Genomic DNA, 18,813 nt, shown 5'->3' on the forward strand with positions numbered 1-18,813 from the left:
GTATAGAGGTCTATCCAATTGAGTGTTTAGTCCTGATTTTGCATTTGATGCAATGATAGCTTGCTTATTTTCATGCCTGCAGCATCTCTGGACTTGTCTCCCATCAATTACATCTGGGACATCATTTGTCGGCAATTGCAAAGGAAGCTCTCATCAATGGATCTTGATGATTTGTGTGCCCAAGTGCATTCAGCATGGCAGAGCACCCTTCAGACAACCATCAATAATTGGATTGATTGCATGCCGAGGTGTGTAAGTGCAAGTATTTCTGCACATGGTGCTTGTACTTTATACTTAAAAGTCTGAGATGTTTTTTAAAAATGTTCTTCTATTTTTTCATCATTTGCATTTCACTAAAATGTGAATGGATCCTGTAAATTTCATATTTACCCCACTTTTTCTCTTTGGTATTGCAATTTCTATGTATGTTGATGATTATATGTATTGCGATATGAGCAAAGCGACGAGAAAGCTTTCTCGCTTTTCCTGATTTTTAGCAGCTTGTGAGTCTGAGGGGAAATTATTGTTCCTTTACACTAAAAAAATGGCATGAAAAAGTTTCAAAATTTCTTGCAAGTTGTATTTAGAGACATTAATGGGTAAATGAAGTTCACAAATGTGTTTATCTAACTTTGTTAGCTCTATTTTATCAGTCTTTCTATCTTTCTTGTTTCAAGCAAGAGAGAAAGAAATGCTAAATAAGCTATTGAGAAGTATTGCCTTGAGGTGATTTTACATTAGCCGACTTTGCGGCATTAAATGAGTGCCAGATGGTAAACATTTATTGATCAATGTTCATATAAGCCTATTTGTGCAGGCAGACCTTCATTAAGATGTGCACTGAACATATCTGTAATAGCTCGTCTAGTCTGCGTAGGCTGCAATTGTTCTCAGCAGAACAGGTGATGCTTACACAGGACAATGTGCTATGGAGAACATTGATCTTTGGTGCAACACAAAAGATTATTTCACTAGACGAACAAGAGTTTTGCTTGTCCGTTTGGTGATTAGCAACCCGTTTGGACTGCACAATTATAGTGAAACAAGAGTTCCTGGGAACGCTCATACAAGATAATTGTGCAGTTGTCACATCTCCTCTGGGACCTACTCTTGTCATAGATATATGTCATCACATTCATTCTGCAGGCAGCACTGGTGAGGGTGGAAAAGTCAGAAACAAATGCTGTGTCAAGATTGTGGTGTGTGTTGTCCTGCTTCTAGCTGGAGTAATAAGCTCCCTGCTTTGGTCAATCGAATAGCTCAACAGTACCCTATTAAAACTCCCGGCTTACTGCTGGGATTTTCCATATTTAGTATTACTTCCCTGTTTCAGGTCTGTCGTTCAGTTCCTATTTAGCCTGTGTTATTCCTGTTCAGATCTCAGTAGTTTTCCTGGCTATTCTTCTGTCATTCAGTTTTGTTCTTTTCTGTCCTCATTCTCACCTGGCAATCTGGCCATTCCTGACAGCCCACTTCATTGGACAGAAACTAGTTTGAGGGCTAAAACCAAAGACCCTGTTAAAGCCCATAGATAAGTACAGATGTTTATAAGGCCAGGTTCACATAGCGTTATGGCAGTCCATTCAACGCATGTGTTAAACGGACTGCGCTAACGCTACTCTTTTTTCTGATCGCATTATGCGATCGCATTAGCGCAGCTGTTCCATCTGCGCTAGCCGTGACGGACCCTCGAACGCTGTAGGGTCCATCACAGCATGACAGCACATTGCTAACACATGCCGATTATGACATTCGTTAACGATGTGCTACGTTATGGCAGTCTATAGGTGCGTTAATGGATGGTTTACATCGCGTTAATGCCACTTTGTAACGCAATCCGTTAAACGGACTTCCATAACGCTATGTGAACCTAGCCTAAGTGAAGGCACCTCTGGGACCCGATAGTCAAGTAGCCAGCACAAAGCCTGTCTGTGGAAGCCTTATTAAGAGCAACCAAGCAACTACAGGCAAAGCTATGTTATAGCAGTGTAAAGGCAACCAAACAGAAAGAAATGACTAATAGACCAGCAAGGTAATAGAATGAATTAATCACAACAGTGTAACCATCTAGTCTAGAAAGTTTTTAATTAGTAATTGTTTGTGACATGTTACCTTGTCATTTTAATATACATTGTAAAAATCTCTGTACTGCAATTATATTATACAGTAAAGTGCATATGCAGAATTTATTGTAGGGGTTGACAACTACTGGACAACTCTTTAATCTGCTCTGATGGAATAGTAAAGGTTTTAGCTGATCAGTGGCCACTAATTGGCTGCAGTGGTCTCGTGAGAACAATGTCTCACGAATTCTGGGAGACACAGCATCGATAACCCAGAAATGATGACACTCTGAGAGGTAAGCAGTAACAAGTCTTTTCACTTTATGATGACACTAGATTGATTAAGAAGGGCTTTAATGTAATTCTAAAAATTTAATCATGAATTTACTGTTGCAAATTGTAAAATTGTGATAATATCAATGTTATAGGAATCAAACATAAATTAATTTGTCGCAAACTGATGGCCTGTTTATAAAAGTGCTTTAATATTGAGAAAATCCTTACCTTTCTTGTACAAATTCATGTTGTTGTAAAAAAATCCACAATTAAAATTGTATGCTAATGAGTTGCAGCGAGGTGGGCACTGAACTTAGATCACTCAAGTATCAGTGACCTAACAGGAGACAGGCAGCAGGCAGAGAAACAAGAGAGCTGTAAGTGCAGTGCCCAACCCATTGCACTTGCAACTCATTAGCAAACAATTTCAGCTATGGATTTCTCTAAAACAACAAGACAGATTTTAAAAGAAAGTTAAGGATTTGCTCAGCATTGCAGTGCCTTTACATATATGCCAATGCCCATGCCCATAAAATCCTGATGACTGGTTGTTTTTGAGTACACTTGTTATATGGTTCAGAGACGTATAGCCACTACTATAATTTTCATATTTATGTTGCACATTATCTTAGGAATTGCCATAACATAGAAAATCCAAAAATATCCATTTAATATAGATACCTACCAATACATATAAGACCAGTGGAATCCAGCTTACTTCCAGGAGAACACTCACAGTGAAATGAACCGAGAATGTTTCGACATGCCCCATTAACACATGGATTGTTTTCACATTCATTTATGTCTGGAAAACACGCAAAATACTTTTGGTTAGACCAAGATTATGTAAGAAACGAAAGACTTGAAGAAAGAATAAAAAGAAATGCCAATACTTGGTCTTATGTCTGCTCGGTTTTATGTTTCATAAATGTCCTACAATAGAGTAAAATAATAGTTTGTTAAGAGCTAACTCTGAAATGACGCTCACTGACATATCATAAAGTCTTTTGGCAGGGATGTATAGGTTTCCATAAACTGAACTAATTGTCCTAGAGAACTTTTCCTGTTCAGATCTCACATTCAATAGGGCAGCGAATTGTACATTAAAAGGGATGCCTCTTGTTTTTTCTACTGGGTCTACATACATAGGAGGAGTTAAAACTGGTCCTCTCCTTTAGGATACCGTTTTTCCACCATGGCCAGAAAGGCTTGAGATTTGGTTCAATGTCAATTTCTATATAGGACTATTTACCTGTATCTAAGTGCAATTCTCCATCTTCTTGCATCTTAAAAAGGCCTTACCTTAAAGACCAGATTGCTGTATAGGTACTTGGTATCAAAGAACAAAAGAATGGGACTAAATAGGGACTGGCATCATGTATCTCAAATGCCCAAAGTAACCCCATTGGCCTGTCTGCACAAAATAGAAAGGCATTCTCACTTTATTGGGGTATCTGCAAGTTATGTGATACCTCATTTATGGTATTGTACAGTATCTGTAGCCATGCCCTCTTCTCGTCAATAAGTCATATTCCCTTGAATGAGTTGGAAAAACTAACAAAACCAGATAAATAATCTGGTGCAAGCCATGTAATACTTTTTTTTAACCTAGTTAAGCTTAGTTACAGTGGTTGTCCAGTCTTAAACTACAAGTCTGCAGTCACTCAATGTGACTGCAGACTTGTGAATCTTACACATCACGCACATTTTGGAGTGCTGTGAGTATTCTCCGACGCCTACAGCGAGAACAGTGGTCATTTGACTTGTAGTTTTTGACTGGACAACCCCTTTAATTTATTTCCACATTGTTTCAGTCATTACTTAAGCGTTCTTTTAAATTTTGACCTAGATGCATTAGTAAAACCAATCTGTGATTGCAATGTCTGCTGCATACTGTTTTCTCAAACATGCTAATGTAAGTCAGAGGTAAACAATTATTCTCTATTTCTAAGTATCAGCGTAATATGAGATTAATGAACTCCTCATTTGTTTTCCCCACTGTATATGTAACCTTATATTCCTCACTGACTTTGACTTATTGTTAAACGTTTTAAATTAAAGGAATATTCCAGGATTAGAAAATAATTTCAGAAACAGCACGACTCTGGCCCATGGACTTGCAAGTCATCCTCATCGAATTGTGACTTATCGAGACTCAAGTAAACTGGGCAAGACTGCAATACCAGGCACGGTCTATGAGGCAAGAGTGGCACTGTCACAGAAATAAAAGTAACTTATTTTTTCTATTCCTGGACAATCTATAAGGAATGTACTTGAAACGATGACAATAGTGAACATGAAGTACATATGCATATTTACAATAAATGCCAGTTGGGGAAATGCATAATAACAGCACCTTTAATAAAATGTCCATGTTTAAAATTTGCTTAGGCACATGATATGGATATAAGGAGAAGATCTGATATATAATATTTATAAATGTTATGAAAATTCTTTTGTGCCTATAGAGCATAAAAATAATCTACAGAGGTTATTACTCCTGACTCCAAGACTTCTCCCGTGCTGCGCCAATCCTCTGGAATGCTCTACCCCAAGAAATTAGGACTATCCACAATTTGCATTGTTTTAGGCGCTCCCTCAAAACACATTTGTTCAGAGCGGCCTATCACATTCACTAATCAAAGTTATTCTATGTGTAAGTGTGCATGTGTAGCCCATTCACTATCTCCATCCATCCCTCACTCCCTCAAGATGGGTGGACCATCATTGTAAATACACCATTGTAAATACACACCTGTACTTTGTATCTCCCCCACCTCATTGTAGATCGTAAGCTCTCACAAGCAGGATCATCTTATTGTGCTTTAATTATTGGATTGTTAACGTTGTTACTTATGACTTGTGTTTTGAAACTGTTAAACTGTAAAGCGCTGCGGAATATGTTGGCACTATATAAAGATTATTATTATTATTACTTCATTAATATGTATCCTAAACATATATTTACCTTCGCAGGTATCAGTATCAGTCCTGAATAAGTATCCCTTAGGACATGAGCAGGTGAAACTTCCTGGAGTGTTTCGGCAAAGACCATTATCACACAGCAGTCTATTCACCAGGCATTCATCTATATCTGGAACGAAATTATCAAAAGTAAAAATAATTAGAAAAAGTAGAAGTACTAGACTATTCCTTGGGTCCCTTAATATCCCAGCCATTCCAAGGAAAATGGAGTTTTGTTCTGCTCTCTAGAGAACATCTTGGGGAGGAGATCACTTACTATGCCATCCCTCAGCCCCAATAGATGAAGGTTGTGTCATGAGGCTGGTCCTTAGTTTGCACACAGATGACTATATATATATTTATTTATATACATATTAGTAATTATATAATATATGCAGATCATAATTGGTCATAGGCTAACCTAGATCTAATGAAGTAGCAGAACCACATTCAGTGGCAAGAGGGAGATGACTAAGGCAGATAATAAGCACCTACGGGAGAAGCAACAAGAGAAACAAGTGAAAAGTGTTCCGAATCGTTCCAGAGCAAAAGGGAGAAGAGGAAGAAAAAGAAGACTATCGGGGCTTGAGGCAGGAACGAAATGGGATGAAAGAAGAAAGATAAGAGAGATGAAAAATAAATGCCCCGTGAGGTGGTCCAGGGGCATCAATAAAGCGGAAAACTAGGTTTTTGAATAGAAAACTCCCCTAAGGAGAGAAGGGCGAGGAAACGCAGATGGAACTATACGGCTCTTGCTTGCTGAACAGTAGTGCTTTTATTGGAAATGAGGAGGCTCCAATAATAGTGTGCAGGGCTGTTTAAGGCAGAAGAGCTAATCAAAATAGAAAGCAAAGTGACTCTAGAAAAGAGAAGGGAAAGTCTGTGATGATGTTTTAGATCAAAACAGAACTGTCCATTAAGATAAATGCCTACTATGTGCTTTACATAGTTCCTCATAAGTTATTCTTTGGTAAATACATTTGTTTATTAACTATAGTCTTGCTCACTGAACTTTGTAACATCTGGTGATGGCTGGTTAAATATAATGGCATCATGTGGTCTGCAAGGGCGTAATACCATCTCAGCAAAAGTCCACACACCCAACCAGGACCTCCATTTTCATGTAACATGCGTGTGGAAGATGAGTGGTCAAAATTGTTGGTACCCCCTCATTTAATGACAGAAAAACCCACATTGGTCACAGAAATAACTTGAATCTGACAAAAGTAACAAAAAATAAAAAATCTATGAAAATGAACAAATGAAAATCAGATATTGCTTTTCAACCATGCTTCCACAGAATTTTCAAAAAAATAACACTCATGAAATTGGCCTGGACAGAAATGATGGTACCCTAAAAGGGAACCTGTCACCCCCCAGGCGTTTTAACTAAAAGAGCCACCTTGTGCAGCACTAATGCTGCATTTGGTCAAGGTGGTTCTTTTAGTTGGGGTCCCTTCCACCGCTGAAAGAATTGTTTTTATAATTTGTCACTCATACCTCAGACACAGACGCCTCACAGCCATCAGTCATTTCCTCCATTCTTCTGGGCGCCGCCTCCTCAGCGTTCAGTTTTTTACCCGGTGCCTGCGCTGTAATCTTGTTTCTTGGGCATGCGCAGTTAGCGCTGCCCGTCCACTGACATCACATGATGTCTTCCTTCTCGCGCCTGCGTGAACACGCAGCCCGAGATCCCACCCCGCAGTGTCAATAAATCAGAAGAGACTACGGGGTGGGATCTCGGGCCTCGCGTCCACGCAGGCGCGAGAAGGAAGACATGTGATGTCAGTGGACGGGCAGCGCTAACTGCGCATGCCCAAGAAACAAGATGACAGCACAGGTGCCAGGCAGATAACTGAAGGCTGAGGTGGTGGCGCCAAGAAGAATGGAGGAAATGATTGATGACTGTGAGGCATCTGTGTCCAGGGGGAAAGACCTGCCCCCTGGACAAACTAGAGGTATGAGTGACAAACTATAAAAATGATTCTTTCAGCGGTGGAAGGAACCCCAACTAAAAGAGCCACCTTGGCCGAATTAATGCAGCATTAGTGCTGCACACGGTGGCTCTTTTAGTTAAAAATGCTTGGGGGGGTGACAGGTTCCCTTTAACTTAATATTTTGTTGCACAACCTTTTGAGGCAATCACTGCAATCAAATGATTCCTGTAACTGTCAATGAGACTTTTGCACCTCTCGACAGGTATTTTGGCCCACTTCTCAAGAGCAAACTACTCCAGTTGTCTTGTGTTTGAAGGTTGCCTTTTCCAGATGGCATGTTTCAGCTCTTTCCAAAGATGTTCAATAGGATTTAGGTCAGGGCTCATACAAGGCCACCTCAGAATAGTGAAATGTTTTCCTCTTAGCCATCCTTGGGTGTCTTTAGCTGTGTATTTTGGGTCATTATCCTGTTGCAAGACCCATGACCTGCGACTGAGACCAAGTTTTTTGACACTGGGCAGCATATTTCTCTCTAGACTCCCTTGATAGTCTTGAGATTTCATTGCACCCTGCCCAGATTCTAGACGCCCTTTGCCAAATGCAGCAAAGCAGCCCCAGAACGCAACAGAGCCTCCTCCACGTTTCACGTGCTTCATTTTTCCATCTGTGAACATAGAGCTGATGTGCCTTGCCAAAAGTTCCATTTTTGTCTCATCTGTCCTTAGGACATTCTCCCAAAAGCTTTGTGACTTGTTAACATGTAAATTGGCAAATTCCAGTCAGTCTTTTTTATGATTTTTTTCAACAATGGTGTCCTCCTTGGTTCTCTCCCATGAAGTCCACTTTGGCTCGTACAATGACAGATGGTGTGATCCAACACTGATGTTCCTTGAGCTTGAAGTTCACTTTTAATCTGTTTAGAAGTTTTTCTGGGCTCTTTTGTTACCAATCGTATTATCTGTCTCTTTGATTTGTCATCAATTATCCTCCTGCGACCATGTCCAGGAAGATTGGCTACAGTCTCATGGATGTTAAACTTCTGAATAATATGTACAATTGTAGTCACAGGAACATCAAGCTGCTTGGAAATGGTCTTATAACGTTTACCTTTAACTTGTTAGTCTATAATTTTCTTTCTAATCTCCTGAGACAACTCTTTCCTTTGCTTCCTCTGGTCCATGTTGAGTATGATACACACCATGTCACCAAACAACACAGAGAGTATCTGTAGCCATATATACAGGCCCACTCACTGATTCCAAGATTGTAGACACCTGTGATGCTAATTAATGGACGCACTTGATTTCACATGTCCCTTTTGTCACATTATTTTCATGGGTACCATCATTTCTGTCCAGGCCTATTTCATGAGTGTTATTTTTTAAAAAATTCTGCGGAAGCATGGTTGAAAAACAATGTCTGAATTTCATTTGTTCATTTTCATAGATGTATGATTTATTATTACTTTTGCCAGATTCAAGTTATTTCTGTGACCATTGTGGGTTTTTCTGTCATTAATGAAGGGTACCAACAATTTTGACCGTGTGTACATATTTCTAAGTGAAGCAGCATATAGCATCTTCCTCCCAGTAGTTTAAGTAATCTTGGATCTGAATCTTGGCGTTTTAGTTAATCCATTGATACTCGTGATCTTCCTTGTGACTCATGCCATATTCTGTAATATACTGCTAAGGAGAGTAAAACTAATCCCAAGCTGTTCTTCAACTATATCAATAGTAAAAGAATCAAAAGTGAAAGTGTAGGCCCATTAAAAAATTGTGAGGAAAGTATGGTTGTAGATGATGAGGAAAAAGCTAATATATTAAACACCTTCTCTCCACGGTATTCACGGTGGAAAATGAAATGCTAGGTGAAATGCCGAGAGACAAAGAAAACCCTATATTAAGGGTCACCAATCTAACCCAAGAAGAGGTGCAAAACCGGCTAAATAAGATTAAAATAGATAAATCTCCGGGTCCGGATGGCTTACACCCACGAGTACTAAGAGAACTTAGTAATGTAATAGACAAACCATTATTTCTTATATTTAGAGACTCTATAGCGATGGGGTCTGTTCCACAGGACTGGCGCATAGCAAATGTGGTACCAATATTCAAAAAGGGCTCTAAAAGTGAACCTGGAAATTATAGGCCAGTAAGTCTAACCTCTATTGTTGGTAAAATATTTGAAGGGTTTCTGAGGGATGTTATTCTGGATTATCTCAATGAGAATAACTGTTTAACACTATATCAGCATGGGTTTATGAGGAATCGCTCCTGTCAAACCAATCTAATCAGTTTTTTTGAAGAGGTAAGCTATAGACTGGACCAAGGTCCAAGGTCATTGGATGTGGTATATCTTGCTTTTTCCAAAGTGTTTGATACCGTGCCACACAAGAGGTTGGTACACAAAATGAGAATGCTGGGTCTGGGGGAAAATGTGTGTAAATGGGTAAGTAACTGGCTTAGTGATAGAAAGCAGCAGGTGGTTATAAATGGTATATTCTCTAACTGGGTCGCTGTGACCAGTGGGGTACCGCAGGGGTTGGTGTTGGGACCTATTCTCTTCAACATATTTATTAACGATCTGGTAGAAGGTTTGCACAGTAAAATGTCGATATTTGCAGATGATACAAAACTATGTAGAGCAGTCAATACAGGAGAAGATAGTATTCTGCTACAGATGGATCTGGATAAGTTGGGAACTCGGGCCGAAAGGTGGCAGATGCAGTTTAACAATGATAAATGTAAGGTTATACACATGGGAAGAAGGAATCAATATCACCATTACACACTGAATGGTAAACCACTGGGTAAATCTGACATGGAGAAGGTCTTGGGGATCCCAGTTAATGATAAACTTACCTGGAGCAGCCAGTGCCAGGCAGCGGCTGCCAAGGCAAACAGGATCAAGGGGTGCATTAAAAGAGGTCTGGATACACATGATGAGAGCATTATACTGCCTCTGTACAAATTTTGGGCACCGGTGCTCAGGAAGGATATAATGGAACTAGAGCAGGTACAAAGGAGGGCAACAAAATTAATAAAGGGGATGGGGGAACTACAATACCCAGAGAGATTAGCAAAATTAGGATTATTTAGTCTGGAAAAAAGACGACTGAGGGGCGATCCAATAACCATGTGTAAGTATATAAGGGGACAATAAAAATATCTCTCCAAGGATCTGTTTATACCAAGGAAGTTGACGGTCACAAGGGGGCATTCTCTGCGTCTGGAGGAGAAAAGGTTTTTCCACCAACATAGAAGAGGGTTCTTTACTGTTAGGGCAATGAGAATCTAGAATTCCCTGCCTGAGGAGGTGGTGAAGGTAAACTCAGTTGAAGGGTTCAAGAGAGGCCTGGATGTCTTCCTGGAACGTAACACTATTGTATCTTACAGTTATTGTTAGGTTCTTTAGAAGGACGTAGATCTGGGGATTATTCTGACAGAATTTTATAGGCTGAACTGGATGGACTAATGTCTTTTTTCGGCTAATATGTATGTTACTATGTTACTGTGGTAAGATTTTAGAGTGACAACTTAATTAGAAAACACATGGACTTCAGAAGGCAACTAAGATCCAAAGGAATCATTGTTTCTGCTTATGTTGACCACAACTGTTAATAGGACAGATGTCAAAATATGAATGCAGTGGCCGAAGAAGGGTGGAATGCACAAATTTATCATATCAGTCTCTTAGAGGACAAGACTACATTGATTAGCCACATAAAGCAAGTTCTCAGATTTGGTTCAGTGGTTAGCATTGCAGCCTTGCAGCTCAAGGGTTCTGGGTTCTTATCCCACCAAGGACAACATCTGCAAGAAGTTTGCATGTTCTCCCCGGCTTCTCCGGTTTCCTCCCACATTCTAAAGACATACTGATAGGGAATCTAGATTGTGAGCTCCAGTGGGGACAGTGCGAATAATGTCTGTAAAGTGCTGTGGAATTAGTGGCGCTATATAAATGAGTAAAATAAATAAATATAATTGTCTCCTACTATATCCTACAAATTTTAGACTATACTTTCTTTTCTCAATTAATGTGTCTCTGAAGGGTACTGGCTTTCATTGAGAAAATCCAGCTGGTGTATTTTGTGGGAAAAATGTATGTCTCTCATTTAGAAAGAAAACATCTTTCCAGATTTTTCTTCTCTGGAGGCGAGCTGCTTTGCCTATTTTTTTTCCTGCGAAGTGTTGCTTGTAAGCTGGATCTCCTCAATGGAAGGCAGTAGCCTATGTGCTGTGTGTTTTTTTCATGAACTATTCTCATATCTCTGCTTGGTAGGTTTTTCACATTTTATTAGATTTAGTTTGATCGTTTTCCTATTCCTCTGCACTGACCACTATCTAAAGCAGTACCCAAGTCGAAGTTAAACATTATGGCTAAATAGTTTAATTTTCTCAGATGACTTTGATATCACTCTTTGGTGACGGGGCCAAATTTTGAAATCTGACCAATGTCCCTTTATGTGGTAATAACTCTGGAATGCTTCAACAGATGCCAATGATTTTGAGAGTATTTTTTCGTGACATGCTGTACTTTATGTTAATGGTAAATTTATTTCTATATGTTTTGTGTTTATTTATAAAAAATATCAGAAATTTGACAAAAATGGAAAAAAAAATTGCAATTTTCAAACTTTAAATTATTATCCCTTTAATCCAGATAGTCATACCACACAAAAACATTCATAAATAACATTTTCCAAATGTCAGCTTTACATCAGCACCATTTGTAAAATGTTATCTTATTTTGTTAGCCTTTTAAGAGGTTTAAAAATGTAGCAGCAATTTTTCATTTTTTTCAAGGAAATTTACAAAGCTAATTTTTTTGAAGGACCTATTCAGGTTTGAAGTGACTTTTGGAGTCCTAGATATTGGAAAACCTCCAAAAGTGATACTATTTTAAAAACAGCACCCCTTAGCATATTGAAAACTGGTGTCAGGTATTTTATTAAGCCTTCAGGGGATATTAAGGAATGAATGCAAAGTGACATGACAGGATTGAAAAAATGTATTTTTACCACTAAAATGTCGCTGGCTTCTGAACAGACCGCTATTGCCGGCAGACTCTAAGACCGCTATTTGGCTGTGAATTGCCATGGCAAACATCAGGACCACACAACCATGATCTCAGGATGCCAATGGGGTTAAAGAGGGAGAAGTCACACTCGGTTAACCATTTATATGATGTAGCCACTATTGACAGCAGCTTCTAAGGGGTTAAACAGATATGGACAGGGCAAACACTGACAGTGGCTGATGCAGCAAGTTGTCAGCTATTGTCTACAGCCGACAGCTGCTGGATTGTCACCTGTCATCTTATTGACTCTTGAGCATCTGATGAGTGCTGTGTGTCTCTGTACACCAAGCCATAAATCTTACTCTAGTCACTGACTGGACTGACTTAAGTAAGATTTCTGATGCAGGGAATGTGACAGCTTGTCATGAGTTATACAAAGTGCGGTGTCATGGCCTCATCGTGTGCCCCATTCTGTCCTAGCTATGTCCATCTTGGCAGAGCTGAAAGCAATTCTGAGCTCCACCAAAATTATGTGACTTTCAAATCTACAGTTATGGCCGAAAGTGTTGGCACCCTTGAAATTGTTCCAAAAAATGAAGTATTTCTCCTAGAAAATTATTGCAATTACACGTTTTCTTATACACATGTTGTTAGGATTGGCAGAACGCACCAAATAAGAAATTATGATAAAGTGTGTTCGCAACCCGTGGTCCACCGTACAGTGATGGAGAAACCATAGCTTGCACAATGGCTGAGCAAGTCTGCGAGAAAACACTTACATGCGCCATTGAGAGATTTTTATACCTTGCTCAAGTCCAGACAGACAGGACCTTGCCTGTGGACCAATCTGATGCTGCCACATCACAAGAGCACCTGACGTTCGAGCACCAATGGGAAGGCACTATATCATGGACATTCTCAGTAGGGTGAAATCTGGACTTAGGCTCCAGAGCACAGCGCTTCATGTGTAAACTAGTAGTCACCATAGGCTTAGCTGAAAGGCCAGCAATAATTTCACATGCAGCATGAGCCTGGGCAAGGCGCTGGGACCGAAATCTGTGCTGAGCAGTCATCCCAGCCGCTGAGCCTAAATGGGAGAACACAGCACCAGACAAGGCTTGAGAATCCCAGTACTCATATGTGGCAAGTAATAGCTGTGGGCAATATGAAAATCCCACCTGAAACCAAAAAAGGGGAGAAAATTGACTCAATCTTTTCATTGTTTGTCTGTGTGTGCCACCCTAAGCATGGATAACAAAAAGGGGAGAAGAGAACTGTCTGAGGACTAAAGCCCCCGTTACACATAACAATGTCCCAGCGATCCCACCAACGATCCGACATGATGGGATCGCTGGGACATCGTTAGGCTGATGACTGTTGAGCTGTCACATAGACAGCCCCAGCGATCAGGATCAGCAACGCTGGTTTCTAATATAAACATCGGGTATCCAGGAGCAGCGGCTCCTGGATACCCGCTGTTTACCTTGGAGACCAGCGTACAAGCTTGTTTCCAAGGTAAACATCAGGTATCTAAGAGCCACGGCTCCTGGATACCCGATGGTTACATTAGAAACCAGCGTCCAGCATCGCTCATCGCTGGTCTCTCGCTGCCACACACAGCGATGCATGCTGGCCAGCGGGAGACCAGCGATCGAAAAACATCCAAGGCTGATGCTGCATGATCAGCGATAACCGGCAGGGGGGCTGATCCCCGTCACACACAGCGATCTCGCTGGCGAGATCGCTGTAGCATCACAAAATCAGCGATCGCGCTAGCGAGATCGCTGTGTGTGACTGGGCCTTTAAGAACCAAAATTGTTGAACAATATCAATAATCTCAAGGTTACAAGTCCATCTCCTGAGATCTTGTTCTTTTGTCCATGGTGTGCAACATAAATCCAGAAGTTTACAACCTGAGTCAGCGTAGCTAATCTCCCTGGACATAGATGGCAGAGAAAAATTGATGAAAGGTTGCAATGCAGGATAGTCCGAATTGTGGATAAGCAATCAAGTTTCAACGAAATTTAAGCTGTGCTGCAGGCTCAGGGTGTATCAGTGTAAACCCAAGCTATCCATCATCATTTGAATGAAATTAAACTCTATTGCAGGAGACTCAGGAGGACCCCACTGCTGACACAAAGACGTAAAAAGCTAGACTGGAGTTTGCCAAAATGTATGTGAGTAAGACAAAATCTTTCTGGGAAAGCGTCTTGTGGACAGATCAGACCAAGGTAGCATTTTTTGTCAAAGCACAACATTCTACTGTTACCGAAAATGCAAAACACACAAAACACAAATGACACTAGCATGCCGGCGTGCACCTTGGAGGACCTTTTATATGTTCAGGTCATGTCCAGTGGGACAGGATCTTGCTTGTGGACCAATCCGTAACTGCAACATCACCAGAGCAGCTGACGACCGGCCACCAAAGAGACGTCACCACATCACGAGCATGCTCAGTAGGGTAATTTCTTGAATTAGCCTCCAGAGCATCTGTTTGCCGCAGCCTATCGCTGGTTACCATAGACTTGGCTGGAATGCCAGCAGCAGCCAAGCGAACAGCATGAGCCTGAGCAAGATACTGGGAACGACGTCTTTGATCAGCAGAACCCACTATGATTGAAGCAGAATGGGAGACCTCAGAAGCAGACCAGGCTTGGTATCTATCCTCTGCAGTGGGAGAATCCCGGTGCCTAACACATGTTTATAACAAAACATCTAATTGGAATGATTTTCTGGAACAATTTCAAGGGTGCCATAACTGTAAGCCAGAATTCTAGCAAAATTGTTTCGTGAATTGGGCTTTAATGAATAAGAAAAGAGCTGGAGAATGAATTCTAATTCAATTATATTTGTTTCAATACTAAGATTGTATTAAAAGAAAAATAGAATATACAATATTGATAATAATGATATCAATAATAATACAGTCACAATAATAATACACATTTGTGTAAGACATAATTTCGCTCTAAGTGTATCAGAATCATATTAACATCAAGGGCAAAATTTATTTTGTCATTCTCTGAACGGTATGTTTAAAACAACACACTATGACTTGTAAAACACTTTATCATTTTGCAATCATGTACTGATTTTTATTTTTAATAGGATTATTTTTAAATTCTGGAGAATTGGTTTAATGGATTTTTTTCCATGACTAGAAAATATTTTTCTATGATTATCCATTTTTAGGGATTTATACGGTTGTTCTGTCCTATGAGCCTCTAAAAGCACACACAGCTTTTTGTTTTACTAAATCTATGTCTGAAATCTTTGTTTTTAAAAACAGTCATTACTAAATTTTTAAACTGAGAAAGGACAAAAGGACAGAATCGTGTATGGATGTAATATTTCTAAAGTTACAGTAGGAAGAGAGAAACAACCACAAATCTCTCATTTTAATGCTAAAAGAATGATTAATGAACAACGCCCGGTTTCTGGTAAGGTTAACATATTTAGTTTAAGTGAAAAGTTAAGTCTGCTTATTTCATGAGAAAGTGTAACTAATGATTATTGTACACAACAATTTCCTGTGGAGTCTGAGCCAAACTACCCACTTTGGATTAAATCCAGAGTAAACAGATGTTCCATACACTAGCTCTTTGATTAGAGAATAAAGCCTAACTACCCGAATACGAAACCACATTCACTTATTGACACATTTATTTTATTTGCAAGTGGTTTAGTCATAACCATGAATCACCTTTCCCCATTAGAATTCCCTGTTCCACATATCCACAGATTTACTTATTTAACATTATGTGTGCATTTTTGACGTGTACAAGTTAACAATCAGGTGGGCTGCCAAGAGATTCAGCATGGGCTATCCCACAAATAAAACATGTATCACCTATCCATGTGATAGATGATAAATTTATCCTTTGTTGGGGGATTGACTCTTGAGACCTCCAATGATCATAGATGTGTGGTCTCTGACAAAAGTCAATGGAATGATAGCCACTCATGCACACACACTACTACTGCATTGCCATGGTGGTTGGAGGTATCCCATTCTGGTATTTTGTGGGGACCCAGCAATTGGACCTTTACTATGGATAGGTGAGAATGTATTTTGGTTGAATAATCAGTTGCAGCTTTTCAAACGCATGCCACTGAGCTATGTGATGGTGTGGCCAAATATCATAATGTTAGTTAGTGACATCAACTGTCCATCAAATGATACATAGATATTAAATTGCAGAACTCTTCCTATTCTAAGGTTGCAAGAATCAGTGCTTGGCTGCATGATTGTATCTAGGCATATGTTTCTCTAAAATGCCAGATCATTTGACGGTCTGGCCAGGAATCTTACCAGAGACAACACTAGTCCAGCTCCACACATGACCGGGACACCATAGTCATAGACAAGACTAATTCAACTCCTCCCCCAACCTGCTCTTCCCAGTGACACGCTGCAGGTGAGTCCCAGGTCTCTTGCAAAGTGAAAGATATCCATGAATTCAATTGTGCAGCTAGTCTCTTATTCATGCTTCCCTTGGGAAGAGCAGCATGAATCAGTTGACATGTTCCCTTTTATGTCAGAACAGGGGACTCTGTACTGTAGTATTTCATAGGAACCACATCTACTCTGCAAAAATATCCTGACCTAGTGCCATTTAATCTGTAAGTTATTATACAGTATATGATAGAGACATTTTCACAGAAAATTTACTAAAAATCAACATCTAAAATTAATGGTGAGTTTGAAAAAACATTTTAATTAAAATTTTTCAATTCTTTCAACTCATTTACGTTTTAGATCTTCAAAGGTGAACAAAAGAGATTAGTTTGTAGAAAAGTTTTTTTTTATTATAACTACTTTCTACTCCAAGCTCTAGCCCGTGTTGAGCAGTCAGGCTATAGATGAAAATCATTATCCTCCAAAATACTTACATTCTAAATAGGTTGATTCACCTTACATAAGTATAGTGTAACTATCCCTCCCTAGATATGCACACTTGGATTCTGGGAACACAAAAGCAAAGAACATGGAAATTCAACAAGCCAGATACTTCTCCCTGACATGATCTGTAGTGTAAAAGTTTTGAAGGTCCCATACACATTACATAGTCAGCCAATTCTGCCTAAATCCTGGTTTTAGCTGACTTTGATATATATGCGCCTTTAGTCACTTGACTTGCATTTGTTTTATCGGTAAATATTGATGTGGGTAGTGATCTTGATTCACAAAATTGGGGACTTGAATCAACACTGATGCGAAGAAGAAATTACACATAACCAATTAGATTCCACTTTTCAGTTTTTGGAGAGTCTTTGCTAATAATAGCAACAATCTGACTCTTCGCCATGGGCATACAGCTCCCTAAATGCCCATATGATAACACCTCCAGTGTATATGGGGACAGGATATTTTGTCACAGATATACAAAAGCAGAAAAGCAATTCATACATCAAATATTTAATTGTAGACACTGACAAGAAAAAAAACATATATTAAATCATTTACAAGGATGTTCATTACAGAAACCTTTCTATCAAAATATTGTTTGATACCTAAATCAATGCAATTTTCGGTAGTACTGTATTTTGAGAAAAATAGCCTGCAACATCTTTGGAGTTGAGAATTTATTGATTTTCTAAGGTTAGGGTGAGAAAGAATAACCTAGACTCTGAATTTTCTCATCGTTTTGCTTTTATTATACAGATTGCTCTATTTTTTAAGCTTACATACAACTCCTGTTTATGAGCACCTTTCAATAATAACATTTCTACGATAAGTGATTCATTGATGATTTTAAGAACATGCATTATGTAGGTTATAATTTTGAAGATAAAAAAAGAAGAATTTGCAATAACTTACCAATACAATTCCTTCCTGAAGTATCAGATTCATAGCCATTATTGCAAATACAACGGAAGCCACCTCGTAGATTTTCACAAACTCCATTGGAACAGATGTCAGGATCAAGAGCACATTCATTGATGTCTATAAGTTATAAAGCAATTGTTAAAAAGATTCTCAATTGATTCTAAAATTATAAAAAAAACTGGAAAATAGTCTTTAGTAGTAAATTATTGTATTTTTCAAACTATAACATCCTGGAGCGTCTTTTTCTTGTAATTCTCTGATCTGTCATTCCTCTGTTATTTCTCATAGAAATTTTACAATAAAATGATAACTAACTGTTACCAGTTGGAGGTGTTTCAATGCACATTCTGACCAATCAGTGCTGATAATTTGAGATGAGCAGATCTGCTGAAATTCGAACTAGTTTAATGAATTCTCCCAAAAAATTAATTTGTGGCAAATACTGAAAAGCCTTTAATTGACCCAAAAAATTTGTCTACCACTCTAAGCTCTCGTATGACTGTATTGAACATGTTTGGAGGTCTTTAATACAAACACTACCTTATTAAAGTCCAAGCAACCTCAACTATCTGTTTACGGGTAATCAGGTGGTAACAATCAGCAGTGTTTGCGTGGTGTTTACAGTTTTAAGATTGAACTACTATACCAAAGAAGTGTGCGGAAAAAAAACTAATTTTGTGAGATAGACAGTTGTGTTTAAATTTCTGCATCATGGAGA

General features: G+C 39.2%; 1 protein-coding gene across 1 annotated transcript in view; it reads right to left on the bottom strand.

The window, feature by feature from the left end:
* The window catches only part of FBN2 (fibrillin 2), a 378,197-nt gene that overhangs the window by 123,906 nt on the left and 235,478 nt on the right, over positions 1-18,813 (bottom strand). Inside the window, exons 18-20 of the mRNA XM_073557740.1 lie at positions 18,087-18,212; positions 5,308-5,433; positions 3,025-3,144 (exon numbers count right to left, since the gene is read on the bottom strand). Of these exons, the coding sequence (XP_073413841.1) occupies positions 3,025-3,144; positions 5,308-5,433; positions 18,087-18,212 (372 nt within the window). The remainder of the gene's footprint in view (positions 1-3,024; positions 3,145-5,307; positions 5,434-18,086; positions 18,213-18,813) is intronic.

The sequence above is a fragment of the Dendrobates tinctorius genome, unplaced genomic scaffold (assembly GCF_039654945.1).
Source record: "Dendrobates tinctorius isolate UK_male_01 unplaced genomic scaffold, ASM3965494v1 ptg000003l, whole genome shotgun sequence".
NCBI classification, from domain to species: Eukaryota; Metazoa; Chordata; class Amphibia; order Anura; family Dendrobatidae; genus Dendrobates; species Dendrobates tinctorius.